We start from the raw sequence: 15,600 nt of genomic DNA on the forward strand, positions 1-15,600 counted from the left end.
ATTTGACTTCCAGTTATAGGGTTTGATTCGGAACAGAGGAAACCTACTTTTTAATACTGAGATACTACTTAAATCTTGCAAAGTGCTAACATTATGCCAGCATATTTATTTTATTTTATTTTATTTATTTTCTTCATTTGTATACCGCTCTCTCTCAGCCCGTAGGCGACTCAGAGCGGTTTACAACCAAGTCAGTAAACAAAGTGCACAACATTAGCATTTAAAACAGTAACCAAGGCAACTACATCAATATAACAATACATCAATACATCAATATAACATCATTACATCCATATAACTAATCCATCATGTCTCATCAGCAAAGTCATAATCCGATCTCCTTGTCCATTATTCCATGTTCCATGATCAATCAATTAATTGCACTGCTTAATTAAACGCCTGTTCAAAGAGCCAAGTCTTCACTCTTCTCCTGAATGCCAGCAGGGTGGGGGCCGATCTAATGTCTGCGGGAAGGGCGTTCCACAGCTGAGGGGCCACCACTGAGAAGGCCCTGTCTCTCGTCCCCGCCAGCCGTGCTTGTGAGGCTGGCGGGATCGAGAGCAGGGCCTCCCCGGATGATCTTAATGTCCTAACTGATTCATAGGGGGCGATGCGTTCCGGCAGATAGGTTGGGCCAGAAACGTTTAGGGCTTTAAAGGCTAAAGCCAGCACTTTGAATTGTGCCCGGTAGCAGATTGGCAGCCAGTGGAGCTGGCGCAACAGAGGAGTGGTGTGCTCCCTGAGTGCCGCTCCTGTTAACAATGTGGCTGCCGATCATTGGACCATTTGTAGCTTCCGAGCAGTCTTCATAGGCAACCCCACGTAGAGAGCATTGCAGTAATCTATACGGGATGTAACCAGTGCATGGACTACCGTGGCCAAGTCAGACTTCCCAAGGTACGGGCGCAGCTGGCACACTAGTTTTAATTGTACGAATGCTCCCCTGGTCACCGCTGAAACCTGGGGTTCCAGGCTCAGCGATGAGTCAAAGATCACACCCAAGCTGCGAAACTGCGTCTTCAGGGGGAGTGTAACCCCGTCCAACACAGGCTGTAACCCTATACCCTGTTCGGCCTTACGACTGACCAGGAGTACCTCTGCCTTGCCTGGATTCAATTTCAATTTTTTCGCCCTCATCCAGACCGTTACAGCGGCCAAGCACCGGTTCAGGACCTCGACAGCCTCCTTAGTAGCAGGTGGAAAGGAGTGACAGAGTTGGACATCATCTGTGTACAGATGACACCGTACCCTGAAACTCCGGATGATCTCCCCCAACGGCTTCATGTAGATGTTAAACAACGCGCTGGGCGCTTGGAGCCAGAAGCGAGAGCCCCTTGGGGCTCGCCCCCCCCCCCCCGCCTCACCGGGTAAGTGAAAAAACGATCAGAGTAGTGGTATTTCACCGGCAGCCCGACGGGCGGGCCTCCCACTTATTCTACGCCTCTCATGTCTCTTCACAGGGCCAGACTAGAGTCAAGCTCAACAGGGTCTTCTTTCCCCGCTGATTCCGCCAAGCCCGTTCCCTTGGCTGTGGTTTCGCTAGATAGTAGGTAGGGACAGTGGGAATCTCGTTCATCCATTCATGCGCATCACTAATTAGATGACAAGGCATTTGGCTACTTTAAGAGAGTCATAGTTACTCCCGCCATTTACCATACTTACATGGAGATCTGGGAGAGTAAAGGGAACCAGCTGGGCAGAGAAATGAGGGCACCACTGCAATCTATCAGTCCCCATTTCGGCCATGTGTAGGTATGGCTGTGAAGATATATAAGTTGGTACTGGGTATCCTTATGCAGAAGTACTTATTGTAGGAGTCATCCCGAACCAAAGTTGTGTAAAACTCCAATTTTGCCACCCTGTTCTGCTTTGGTGAGACCTCATCTGGAGTCCTGTGTCCATTTCTGAGCACCACAATTCAAGAAGGAGATTGACAGGCTTGAATGAGTCCAGAGGAGGAGGATGACCGGTTATCAAAAGTATGGAAACCAAGCCTGATGAGGGTGGCTTGGAGAAGAGTTAGAGACTGTTAGATAGAAATGCCACAGCATTTAATCTATGTGAAAATACAGTTCTGTTGGACATGTGATAACATCTGGGGAATGACTGAGAGGGTAATGATGAAATATTACCTAAGGGGCATGAAGAAATGGCTGAGTCATAATCATGTGAGGTTTTTGACAAGGAGTTGCACCATTCATTTGTCCATTACTGATGACAAGTCAGCTGGTGTTTATAAAAGGAAGATGAACTATCCTCTCTTTGTTGGGGTTCAGCCTGAGTTTGAACTTGAACCTGATTCTCTGTTTGTTCCTCCTGATGCTAATGAAAGTATATTTACTGATGCTAATGGAAATGTACCTTTTGATGCCAATGCTCCTGAAATTAGTGAGGAAGAAACTGCTGTAGGTTTGGAAAATGCCAATGTTCCTGAAATTAGTGAGGAAGGAACTTCTGTAGATTTGGAAAATGAAAGTACCAGTGTTCATGAGAATGTTTCAGAGGGAGACCTTGAACTTTCCCTCCCTTCTGCACCTGTTAACTGTAATGACAACAGAAGGGGCCAAATTTGGGAAGACAGAAGTAAATCACTCAGTTTGCGTCGATCCTCCCGAATTCAAGAATTAAAAACATTGGCTTCAAAAAAGAAGGGTGGTTCACGGAACCAATTCTTGAGTTTTAATTGCCTTACGCCGGGCTGACTGTCTCAGTTCAGGCATCGTTTCAGAATTGATGAAGACCTTGGCAGTTCTCCCGGTTCCCTGGCCATAGTTTGGGAGGATTTCTAGGATATCAAGTACGGTTAGTGGATTGCTAACAGGTTCCAGTATTTCACAGTGAGGCTTTTGGTTTTGCTTTGTCCATTTAAATTCATGTTTGCTGATTTTGCTGTGGCTTTTGACTTGCATTTTTCCTTTATTTTGTAACCATTTTTCTTCAATAAAAAAGGATTGCTTTTCACAGCCAAGTGTGGTGGATAGTTATCTTAGGGCCTCGTTCCCTGCTCTGGATTGCAACACTCTTTCTCTTTTCCTGTGTGAATCTCATAATGAATATCTCTCTGTATCTGAGCATTCTTTGCAAGTACAAGTCTGATGTATCCTGATTGTTGTAGCTGTAAATAGTGTAACATTGAAGATTAAAGGCTCCTGAAATTTTTGGATGAAAACCTGAATCTGTGAGATTACTAAACATTATGTGAAGAAGGTCGGAAGTTGCAGTTTGTCCAGTGTGCAGCGGTTTCAGGGAGGTTGTGATTGGAAAACTATAAATCACAAACCTATCCCATGACAGAGGGTACATGATAGCCATCTTCAAGTATCTGAAAGGCTGTCTTACAGCCTGACACCTCCTCGTGACCCTCCCAGGGGTCCTGACCCCCAGGTTTAGAAACAGTGTTCTAGATGCTTTGTTATATAGCATGGCTTCCAAAACAGAATTTGGGCTGTGTTGGAAGTATAAGGGTTAACTTATGAGTCCTTTAAAGAAAAGTCACACATTCCTTTAACAAAAAGTGAACACAGCAACCTGGATGGTAAAATAATGCTTTATTTTATGGATGAAGAAACACTACTATGCCACTCCTGGGCTCTCCGTCTACAAAAGTTTACAAACAGAGCAGGCTGTCAGCTCTCCTGGGTCAAATTCAGTCCAGTTCAAAAGATTATCGAAACCCAGATATGTAGCATTCACATGGTCTATTTGGCATTTGGCTGAAGAAAGCCATGTTATTCTGCAATTCCTGTTCATATAGATTCGGATGGACGGTAAATCATGAAAAGAAGAACAATGCAATGAGAACGTCCCCCCACCTTTTCTGGTTGGTTTTTAATCTCCCTTAATGATCTAATTACCAACAACAACCAACAGATTGAACCTAAAACAAAACAGAGATAGAATGAAGAAGACTTTTCAGATGATCCACGTGGTGTGTTGTCCTCGGGGATGGGGATTTTGAGCAACAGCACACTGTAAAAATGTAGAAATCTGCCACTGACATTCAAGCTGTCAAAAACCATCAGTAAAAGAAGCACACAATTGATAAAGAGTTTGGATGAATACTTTTTAAGGGGTCTTAATAAGCAAACAAGTGTTATCTCATGCATGCCGAACACAAGACATAAGAAATACTGGATCGGGGAGGGGCTTGACAAATCATAGACTTACATTCCTTTTATATACAACGAAATGAATTCTACAGTATTCATACTAGCTGTACATTTGGTCAGAATAATTTACAGGGAACAACAATAGCGGGGGGGAAAGTGCAAGGAGTTCAAAAAGGGTCAGGAATAGGATGGAGCTGTTTTGGTCTTTCCTCCAGGACTCTAAGGATGGGGGCTGTTGGGGAGGGAGGGGCATGTGTGTGTGTGTCCAGAAATTGCAGCCCCAACCCTAAATTTTCTTCAACACAATAATATTTGATACAAATATGCAGGTTGGTTAGCAATGATTATAATGCACACTGGATTGTAAAGGTAACACTTGCAGTTTTAGAATGATTACAATCAATAGAAGAAGCTGGATTGTAAAAGGGTAAGGAGAGACAGGCTTGATGGGGATGCACGTGCCATACAAAGGAGTTCACACATGAGGCTGGAAGTCCTATCCTCAGTCCTTGTAAACATTGACTGACTGGCCTTTTGGGGAGCCATTTCTTGGAATTCTCTGCAGCTTTTATCCACAGGAATAACGTAGAAATGTACTGTTTTCTAGCATTACTGTTTTAAGTTAGTACAGTAGAGTCTCGCTTATTCAACCTTCGCTCATCCAACATTCTGCATTATCCAATGCAGTCTGCCTTCTGCCTGGATCCACTGCTGTTTGTCTAGGCAGCAATGTGCAGTGGGCCTCTCCGCATGGTGGGCATCCGCCAGGAGAGGTGAGATGCGGCCAGCACAGATTCTCCTGTTGGGCACAGCCTCTGGCTTACACCGGCTGCGTCTTGCCCCTCCTGGTGGGCACCCAGAAAAGCAGGCCAGGATCAGGCGAGAGCCAGGGTTTAGCACAGCTGGTAAAATCACCAGCAGTGATAACATCTACCAAATGAAAGGTTGCTAGTTCAAAGCCCCAGGTCGGCATGAGCTGCCAACTATCAAGCCCAGCTTACTCTTGACCTAAGCAGTTTGAAAACAGCTTGTGCTGTAATTAGAGAAATTAGGTACCACCAAAACAAGCGGGGGAGGTATCTTATGACACCATAAAAAGAAAAAAAGAGCAAAAAATGCCGGCGACCAAAAAGAAAGGAGGAAGTCCTGATGGCTCTTCGTCATACAGGATGGAGCGACAGCACCCCCTCCCCCCATGGCCGGATTCGAGCGCAACCATCCAAAGATGCTGACGTCAACACAACACAGTATGCCTCCTTTCCGTCTGTTCTGTCTTTGTCTATCCAAATGGCATTGAATGTTAGCCGTGTATGTGTACTGTGATCCGCCCTGAGTCCCCTTGGGGAGATAGGGCGGAATATAAATAAAGTGTTATTATTATTATTACATTTTTAAAAAAATCTAAAGTATTATTATTATTATTAGCACAATTTTTAAAAGATATTCACAGGACTGAACTTTTTACGGATTCAACTTCTGATGATCTTTAGTTGCAGTCAATTTTTTAGTAGTCAATGTTTTCAATACATTGCGATGTTTTGGTGCTAAATTCGTAAATATAGTAATTGCTACATAATGTTACCGTGTATTGAACTGCTTTTTTCTGTTTTTTTTTTTTGCGGAACACGATGTTTTGGTGCTTAATTTGTAAATCATAACATAATTTGATGTTTAATAGGCTTTTCCTTAATCCCTCCTTATTATCCAACATTTTCGCTTATCCAACGTTCTACCGGCCTGTTTATGTTGGATAAGCGAGACTCTACTGCATTCTAAATTTTGTGGGGCAACAAGTAATTTACAGGCTTACTTTGCCTCTCGCCATCTAACCATTTGACAAAATATTTGATATCACAAGGTGACATTCTTGATTCATGAAGTTGAGTCGCAAACCAACACTCACAAATTCCTGAGCACTGTACGAAAGATCTCGAAAGCAGGAACTTCTTCTAATGTCATCCCTTGTGTTCAAATATTTTGTTCTCCTTACCCAGAGTACATTGCAGCGCTGAAGAATCAGTCCAGGGCTAAATTAAAAAAAGGAAATCAAAAACTATATACAGAAATATTTCTTCGACACACAAAAATTTAATTAAAAGGTTAGTGTAACTACAGCAGGGATTTCTACAAAGGAAACCTCTGCTTAGCTGAGCGATTCTGTAGTAAATGGTCACTCCTTTGAAAATGGAGACGACAATGGGGCAAACAACGCATGGATTGGTACATCTGAAAAATAATTGTGCTATAATCTTTATTTCATGGTTGGTAGTTTTATCTGAGACAATGAGGCATGAACTAAGGGAACCCTAACACAGACAGATGGCGGGTTTTCATTCCTACAGCTCAAACCCTTTCGACGCAAAGGGTCTTTTTCAGAGTCATCTTAGGGGAAATCTCTTTCTAGGTCCAGTTTCCTGATTGAACATCTCATTCCAGAAGTCACTTTGTGGCAAGAAAGGTGATCAGATCCTTTTCTCTCTTCTTTTTTGTGTGTGTTTTGCTTTGCTTAAAACTCTGTTTGTTTTCAATGAAGTTCTGCTGAGTTCTTCATGCTGAAATGTTCTTCCATTTGGGGAAGAAAGGAGTCATGATCCAGTTCGAGCAGGCACACTGCTTTCCCTGTTTCAGTTTTGTTAAATACATGCTCATGTTAACACTCCTTTCTCCAAGGGGGAAAAACAGAGAGATTCAGTTGCATATTATTATTATAAACGGCCTTGTGCATTTCAGCACAAGCCCGAAGGGTTAATCTTCATCCTCGTCTTCTTTCGTTACAACTACTGGGGCTTTGTCTTGTTCTATGAAACATTCCACAAAGAAATTGACCATGGACTTGTACAGGTGCTGCTCAAGGGACGGGCTGTTGAAGTAATGGCCTTCGTCTGGGTATATCTGCAAAAGAATGAAGGGGGCAGTCAATAGTAGCAGTGCTTTTCTACCCAGATTTAGATGCATGCCACTGAGTGGATAGATGCAGACCTCTTGGTCTCCACACTTAAGGTCTACAGAGATAAGTGGTTCCCAATCTGTGGTCCATGGACCACCAGTAGTCCACAAGAACAAAAATATGGTCCATAGCCTCACCATTACTACAGTGTTGACTGGAAACCGTGCGGCAACAAGAGCTACTGTTCTCATGAAACCCTCTTATAGTGTTGAGGCAACTGGGATGTCGGTATGGGAGAGGTTGACTACCCACAGAAGATTACTACTACCACATCAGCTCTAGATTATTAATTATGGTTTTCTGTAGGTGAACTGATGGTGACTACTGAATGGCATATGTTCTGCATCAGAAACTAGAGCTGATGTGGTCTGTCCAATGCAATTTTCTGAATCAGCACCCCCAATAACCAAACTGAATCTAAAGTTGACCAAAAACCGATTTGTAACCCTTTTGGTACTAATGTTGGAGAGTGGTCCCTGGTCAAAGTGGTCCCAGGTCAAAAAAGTTTTGGAATAATTGACATAGATGGTCAGTGGACCCCCCTGGATGGTGTGACCAGAGATATGACTAAGAGCACCCCACTAATGGATGAGGGGGCATTTTGTGAGAAGAATCCTTTAACAGGTGGGCTATCCTAAAACCTCAATACAATCATCATGATGGGTTTCAACTGCAGATAACATCTGGGACCATCCAAAATCATCCAGTTTTGTTCATCCTTCTCAAATACTATTGTTAACTGATCACTGACTGATTGATCTATCTATCCAATCTATTCTATCCATGTCTATCTATCCATTTTTTATCTAGCTATCTATGCATCCATCTAATGTATTCTAGATATGTTATCAATTTATCTTACTGACATCACTCTCTTTCTCCATCTAATCTATTTCATCTGTCTCTCTTATGGCTGTGGTATCATAAAGGCTAATTAAATATAACCTGAAAACTCTTTCTCACCGCAAGTTAGTTGACCTTGACCTTCCTATTGTGAATTATTAAGTGTTCCTTTCCAATGACTGTCTTTTTCAGCAGTGAACAATGGGATATTCCTAACAATCTCACAAATTGGTCAAGATGGATATGTAAAGTAAAGGTTAAGATTTTCCCTGACATTAAGTCCAGTCGTGTCCGACTCTGGCGGGATGGTGCTCATCTCAATTTTTAAGCCAAAGAGACGGCGTTGACTGTAGACACCTCCAAGGTCATGTGACCAGCATGATTGCATTGGTAGAAGCTGGGCCTAACAATGGGAGCTCACCCCACTCCCCTGGATTCAACTGCCAACCTTTCGGTCAGCAAGTTCAGCAGCTCAGCAGTTTAAGCCACTGCACCCGGGGGGGGGGGGGGAGAGATTTTATTGGAAAGTGTTCCTTTCCAATAAAAATCCTTTTCAACAATGAACAAAGGGGCATTCCTAACAATCTCACAAAATTGGTCAAGATGGATATAGAATTATGAATTTAGCAAGTTTTCAAGCAATTCTTGTGAGCTCACTCATTCACTGATACCCCTGAATCACACACTTTTGCGTCTGATAGAGGGAGAAATTTTGAAAAATCACACTGCGTAGGTGTTCAGAGTCAAATGAATTTCGTTTTCCCACATGAAAAAGTATATGGCCAAACGTGTATTAAAACATTATTTTCAAAAAAGGCACTTAATATAATAATGTAAGTATTTTATACAGCAAATTTCACTGTTTTGTCTATGTCACCTTTAAAAGTGTTGTCAATCCCTTGTTTATGCCATAGGTACCATAGGTACCAACGTCAATATGACAGTGATAGGGCCTTTAGTAAGGGTCATCCCTGCACCTCTCCAGTATTTCACATCCATGTGTTGCTACCAAACCACATATGACTTCTAGTTTTGATTGATCTGATTTTTGACCAACCTCAGTTTAGCAATATATGTTTTAGGGGCCATATATGGTTGAAAGCCAGCATGATATAGTTACTACAGTTTTGGATACCATGTTTTGAATCCTCATTCTGACATGGAAACCCACTTGGTGACCTTGGGTAAGTCACACTCTCTCAGAAAATAATGGCAAACTCCCTCTGAATAAATACTGATAAGAAAATCCATGACGGAGTCACCTTAAGACTGCCATAATTCAAAAACAACTTGAAGGCACCCAACAGCAAACCAGGTCAATCCTTTACACATCTGGGTTGGAGGCATCCCAAACAATTTATTGTTCACAGATTTGCAGTGAAGCACATGTGCATTTCTATATCACTTTGCATATTCTAAAAGTGTGCCATAAGCTTAACAGCTGCATTTAGAAAAAAAAAGAGTGACAACAATACATTACCTGCAAGCTGTAATTGGCCGCTGCCCTAATTAGGTGTGTAATGAGGTCAGCAGTGTGTTGAAAGTGGATTTTCTCTGTAAAATCAGAATAGGAACATTATCATCAGAAAGGTGAAATAAGTATTTCAGTGCTATAGAATGTGCTGAGTGCAGGGACCCAAGTGGATCGATGCTTACCATCGGCAGTTGCATGAATGATCAAAAACTTTTGGTCTTTCGTTGACCGCACCCTGTGTGCCAGTTTGGTACTCTGAGAAGATTAAAAAACACAAGGGAAATTCCACATTACATTTTGGCATTGCTACCAAAACTCCTGAAAGAAACCTACATGACATTACACTTATCTGGTACAGTCAACTTCAATTAAATCATCACCCAGGATTCACAAAACATTTATGTGCTGGTATTTCAGTAAAGCAGTTACAAATTTCCAAAAATGAACTTTTGTGAGGGACAACTCTCAGGCTGGATCTACACTGCCATAGAAAATCCAAATTATCTGTCTTGAACTGGATTAGATAGGAGTGTAAAAGGTAAAAGTTGTCCCCTGACATTAAGACCAGTCATGTCTGACTCTGGGGTGTGGTGCTCATCTCCATTTCTAGGTCGAAGAGCCGGCATTGTCCATAGACACCTCCAAGGTCATGTGGCTGGCATGACTGCATGGAGTGCCGTTACCTTCCTGCTGGAGTGGTACATATTGATCTACTCACATTTGCATGTTTTCGAACTGCTAGGTTGGCAAAAGCTAGGGCTGACAGCCGAAGCTCACACTGCTCCCTGGAATCAAACCTGCGACCTTTTGGTCAAGAAGCTCAGCAGCTCAGCACTTTAACCCACTGTGCCACCAGGGGCTCCATATAGGAGTGTAGACTCATATGTTGTTGTTCATTCGTTCAGTCGCCTCCGACTCTTCGTGACCTCATGGACCAGCCCACACCAGAGCTCCCTGTCGGCCGTCACCACCCCCAGCTCCTTCAAGGTCAGTCCAGTCACTTCAAGGATGCCATCCATCCATCTTGCCCTTGGTCGGCCCCTCTTCCTTTTACCTTCCACCTTCCCCAGCATAATTGTCTTCTCTAGGCTTTGCTGTCTCCTCATGATGTGGCCAAAGAACTTCAACTTTGTCTCTAGTATCCTTCCTTCCAGTGAGCAGTCGGGCTTTATTTCCTGGAGGATGGACTGGTTGGATCTTCTCGCAGTCCAAGGCACTCTCAGAACTTTCCTCCAACACCACAGCTCAAAAGCATCTATCTTCCTTTGCTCAGCCTTCCCTAAGGTCCAGCTCTGTAGGTTAGACTCATATAATTCAGTTCAAAGCATATAATCTAGGATCAGATCCTGGGATATAGGGCAGTGTAGATCCAGTCTCAAATTACTGCAGCCTACTGAATTTGGGCAGAAATTTGGTCATAGAATGTTTTCACACGCTTTGACATGACTGGACCAAAATGGTAAATTCCACCTTAGTTTTCCACATAGGGATATGATACACATGCTTGTTTCTACACAGGCCTTCTAATTTGCATTGAAGTGGATTAGCAGGGGTGGTGAGGAATAATGCATGCCCACAATCCACACAGAACCACATTAAACAGAGAAGACCTGTGTTTAAAAAAATCTGGAGAAATCAGAGTTCGGGTGAAAAATGCGCTGCAACAGATGGACACTTTTATATCCCAGGTGAGCAGAAAATGCAAGACTTAGTGAGATTTCCATGTGGTAAACTGGTGTAGATGGCACCAGCACATAACCAAAAATCCCAGCCATTCTTGCACTCTATACATGTGCTGCAGTGCATCTCTGCACCTACATGGGGGAAAATAGTGGAAAACTTCCAGCTGATGTCCCACCGAGCTGGAACATTATAGATTAATGTGGATGCCCTGGGAGGATTGTTCTGGGGCAGCAAAGGCAAGTGGAAACTCTCCAGAAGATAACTTTTTTTTTAAAAAAAACCCTCTTTAGATTCCAGATTAAATGCTCGTGTAGAAGTGCCTTTAGATGCAAGGATTAGGTTTGCACCAAAGTTGCAGGAAAATGAATACTAGCCAATTTGAAGTCTATGGTTTTTATTACTGTGACGGTGCGTCAAGCCCCACTTGTATGTGAATGTACAGTTGAATTGTTTGGTTATCTATAGCTGTCAATCAATCTTGTTTTGCACTGGTTGAATTGCCTCCCCTGCTTAATTGTTTGGCTCCTCCCCTTCCTGGGGAGGAGGGCAGTACTTTCTTTTTTTCATTCCACCATCAAACAGTTCTACAGATGGACATGAAAAAGACTTGGCTCTAAAGCCCTTGATCAAGTTATCTCTCATCACCAATTCTCAGGTTTATACCCTTGGGACTCACACTTCATGCCCAGTTCACCCTGGACGACGTTGAGGAGTCTCAAGTGCCTTCAAACCAGTCTTTTGGTATCAAGAGGAAGACTTTGTGCCTTCAAATATAGGCCATTGGACTGGGGTTGTGATTGTTCCGACTTTCACAGCCATTGAGAAAGGAGGGAACTTGGAGGCTTCTCATCTAGAAAACTCCTTGGACCCAAGACTCCAGAGACTGTAATGTATGTTTCCTTTACCCCTTTGAATATCAAGTTTATGCCTAAGGAACAGGCCCGTAGCCAGGATTTCATTTCGGGGGGGGGGGGGGCTGAATTTTTTTCAGGGGGGATTTCGGGGGGGGGGCTGAGTTTCAGGGGGGGGGGGCTGAGTCTGAGTGAAAGAGGGTCTAGCCTAGCAAACCTTTTGTATCGTTACCCGAATACCCCCATGCATATGGGATATATTGAGTATGGTGATCAGATCATGATATGAATAAACATAACAGTTTAAATAATGCACCAGTAAGGCCTTTTCGCGAACCACCATGAGAATTTCGGGGGGGGGGGGGCTGAAGCCCCCCGAGCCCCCCCCCCCCCCCCCGGCTACATGCCTGCTAAGGAAGATAACTCATTGTGAACAATAAAACCTATTTCGAGTTATCTGTAGTGTCTTGGTCCTTGAGAGTTCCAGTTCTCCAAAGGAGGGCAAGAAGCAATCCCCTGGGGAAAAGATGTCACGTCCATGTATCTTCCACTAAGAGCTATAGCACCAGGCGCAATGGCACAATTACCATGGAAATCCAAGTGTTGAGTTTTGTCTTGGTAGCTCTAAATCAGTGGTTCCCAACCTGTGGGCTGGGGTCCACTAGTGGGCCGCGAGACTTAAAATAAGATCCATGGTTCTAGATTATTAAATATTGTTTTCTGTGGGTGAGCAGATGGTGATTACTGGATGGCATATGTTCTGTATCAGAAACTAGAGCTGATGTGGTCTATCCAATGCAATTTTCTGAATCAGAGCCCCAAATAACTGAACCAAATCTAAAGTTGACCAAAAACTGATTCGTACTAATGTTGGAGAGTGGTCCCTGGTCAAAAAAAGGTTGGGAACCACTGCTCAAAATGCCTTTGCCTTATGGCATTGGATGGAGGATATGGGCAGAGTTTGGAAAAGTTCCTTTTTTTGACCTTAATGCCAGGAATCTGTTGGTCAGCATAGTTGGAGAATTCAGGGCATTGTAATCTGATGATGGGACTTTTCCAAGTTCTGGGGAGGGTCTTCTCTGTTATGAAACCCCTACCATGGACCACCCTTTTTCTTAACTTAGATTTAGGTCCCAGGTTTCAACAAACCATCCTAGCATTTTAAGATACTAATAATGAAGTTACTTAACGCTGTTGGGTAATTCCACATGCTGTTCTAAGTACAGTCTTCTCTCCTTTGTGCTTTTGTTTTTGCAATATTTCAAGCCACTTTGTGAATGTTTTGCTATACTGAAAAGAAAGGTATTTACATCTTAAGCAACAAAACAGGCAAATAAAACATGGCACATCATCTATGCCAAAATCTGCAGATGTCTTTTTAAGACTAGCAGTTTTAACTCATCAGGCTCTCCATATTTTTGGCTTTCAAGCAGCCTTCATGTGGGCAGGACTATAAAGCAAAACAGCATCCTGTATCAGTGCTAAAAATAGACGTTTCTGCTGCCAGCGGAGTGATCCATGCCGTTACCTCATATGCTTTATTGTCAATCCCTTGTAATCCTAAATATCTTTCTGAAAAGGCTGAAGCTGAAAAGAAACAAAGAGAAACATGTTAGGTACTATTACTGGGATTACACCAAAGCTTCAGATAATGATAATGTTTAGAACGAAAGGCTTTCCTCTTTGGTTCAAAAGATTTATTCAACATTTATTCTTTTTTAAAATACTGGATTTCCAATTCTCTAAAAACCTGGACAGATTAAGATGGTTTGTTGACAATGGATTGAAAACTCTGTCCATACCACTTTCTCAGTCCACTAAGATTGCATCTTGAGGCTTACCTGCTGCTGTGAATTATGCAATAATATTCTAAGGCCCCATCTACACTGCCATATAATTCAGTTTGAAACTGCATTGTATGGTCAGTGTAGATTCATATAATGCAATTCAATGCAGTTCAAATTGCATTATTTGAGTCTACACCAGTGTTTCTCAACCTGGGGGTCAGGACCCCTGAGGGGGTCACGAAGGGGTGTCAGAGGGGTCGCAAAAGACCATCAGAAAACACAGTATTTTCTGATGGTCATGGGGATGGGGATTCCATATGGGAAGTTTGAGCCAATTCTATCGTTGGTGGAGTTCAGAATGTTCTTTGATTGTAGTGAACTATAAACCCCAGCAACTACAGCTCCCAAAAGTTAAGGTCTATTTTACACAGACTCCACCAGTCTTCACATTTGCGCATACTGAGTATTTGTGCCAAGTTTGGTCTAGATCCTTCATTGTTTGAGTCCACGGTGCTCTCTGGATATAGATGAACTACAACTCCCAAACTCAAGGTCCATGCCCATCAAACCCTTCTAGTGTTTTCTGTTGGTCATGGGAGTTCTGTGTGGCAAATTAGGTTCCAACCCATCGCTGGTGGAGTTCAGAATGCTCTTTGATTATAGATGAACTATAAATCCCAGCAACTACAACTCCCAAATTACAAAATCAATCCTCCTCCAACCCCACAATAATTTACATATGGGTGCATTGGGTATTTGTGCCCAGTTTGGTCCAGTGAATGAAAATACATCTTGCATATCTGATATTTATATTATGATTTATAACAGTAGTAAAATGACTGTTATGAAGTAGCAACAAAAACAATGTTATGGTTGGGGGTCACCACAACATGAGGGACTGTATTAAGGGGTCACAGCATTAGGAAGGTTGAGAAACACTGGTCTACACTGAATATATATTGCAGTTTCAAACTACATTCTCCACTTAGAGCTGTGAACTAAAAGAACTGACTGGAAAAAGATGGGGTGCCTTCAGAGTAGAATGGATGTTGCAAACCCTTTTAGGACTGCCAGGTTGAAAGTTTCAAACAGCTCCTCTGCCTTTAATGGTTGTGTTGTTGACTGTGCGATAAGCAAGACATAACAGAAATTCCCACATCTGCACAACAATTAAAGGTACAGAAACGGTCTCCAGTTATCACTTACATCCTCCAATATTTCACAGGGACATGTGTGGCCAAGCAACATCAGAGTATGATCAAGATGGGGAGGAACAGACAAGCTAGACAAGTCTAAAGGAGGGTTATTTACATTATCACTGCTAGTTATGGATGAAACCATGCAGGGCACAGAAAACTCCACCCATTCAAGCCAAGGATCCACCGTCTCCATTCTTGAGATTTCACTGTCTGTGTGTTTCAGACTGCAGATAACATATTATATGACTTTGCATCTACTGATCTGATGGAATCTGTATTTACCATATAACCTGAAGTCTGTTAGTGGTGAAAGGGCAGCACCGCACTGGAAGAGTGGCTCCTTATTTTCTTCTCCAGCAAGAAGTATGTAAGAGCTCAAGTAACCTCCATAATCCTGAAAGGTAAGAAGAGAAAGTAAGAAGATGAGGGTTTGGCAGGGAACAGTATTGTTCTCGGTGCAATGGGTTAAACCCTTGTGCTGGCAGGACTGAAGACCAACAAGTCAGAGGTTCAAATCTGGGTAGAGCACTGAAGAGCTCCCCCTGTCAGCTCCAGCTTCCCATGCAGGGACATGAAAGAAGCCTCCCAAAAGGATGGTAAAACATCAAAACATCTGGGTGTTCCCTGGGCAAAGTACTTGCAGACAGCTAATTCTTTCACACCACAAGCAACTTGCACCGGGACTGTGGCGCAGCTGGTTGAGTGTC

The 15,600-nt window shown here is 42.9% G+C and overlaps 1 protein-coding gene across 6 annotated transcripts in view; it reads right to left on the reverse strand.

The window, feature by feature from the left end:
- Positions 1–3,531: 3,531 nt before the first annotated feature.
- Positions 3,532–15,600, reverse strand: part of DPP6 (dipeptidyl peptidase like 6) — a 692,619-nt gene continuing 680,550 nt past the window's right edge. For all 6 annotated transcript variants that reach the window (XM_060782596.2, XM_067470371.1, XM_060782595.2 and 3 more), the window contains exons 22-26: positions 15,176–15,287; positions 13,436–13,494; positions 9,556–9,628; positions 9,380–9,453; positions 3,532–7,001 (exon numbers count right to left, since the gene is read on the reverse strand). In XM_060782596.2, the coding sequence (XP_060638579.1) occupies positions 6,855–7,001; positions 9,380–9,453; positions 9,556–9,628; positions 13,436–13,494; positions 15,176–15,287 (465 nt within the window). In that variant the 3' untranslated portion in view covers positions 3,532–6,854. The remainder of the gene's footprint in view (positions 7,002–9,379; positions 9,454–9,555; positions 9,629–13,435; positions 13,495–15,175; positions 15,288–15,600) is intronic.

The sequence above is a fragment of the Anolis sagrei genome, chromosome 6 (assembly GCF_037176765.1).
Source record: "Anolis sagrei isolate rAnoSag1 chromosome 6, rAnoSag1.mat, whole genome shotgun sequence".
Lineage (NCBI taxonomy): Eukaryota > Metazoa > Chordata > Lepidosauria > Squamata > Dactyloidae > Anolis > Anolis sagrei.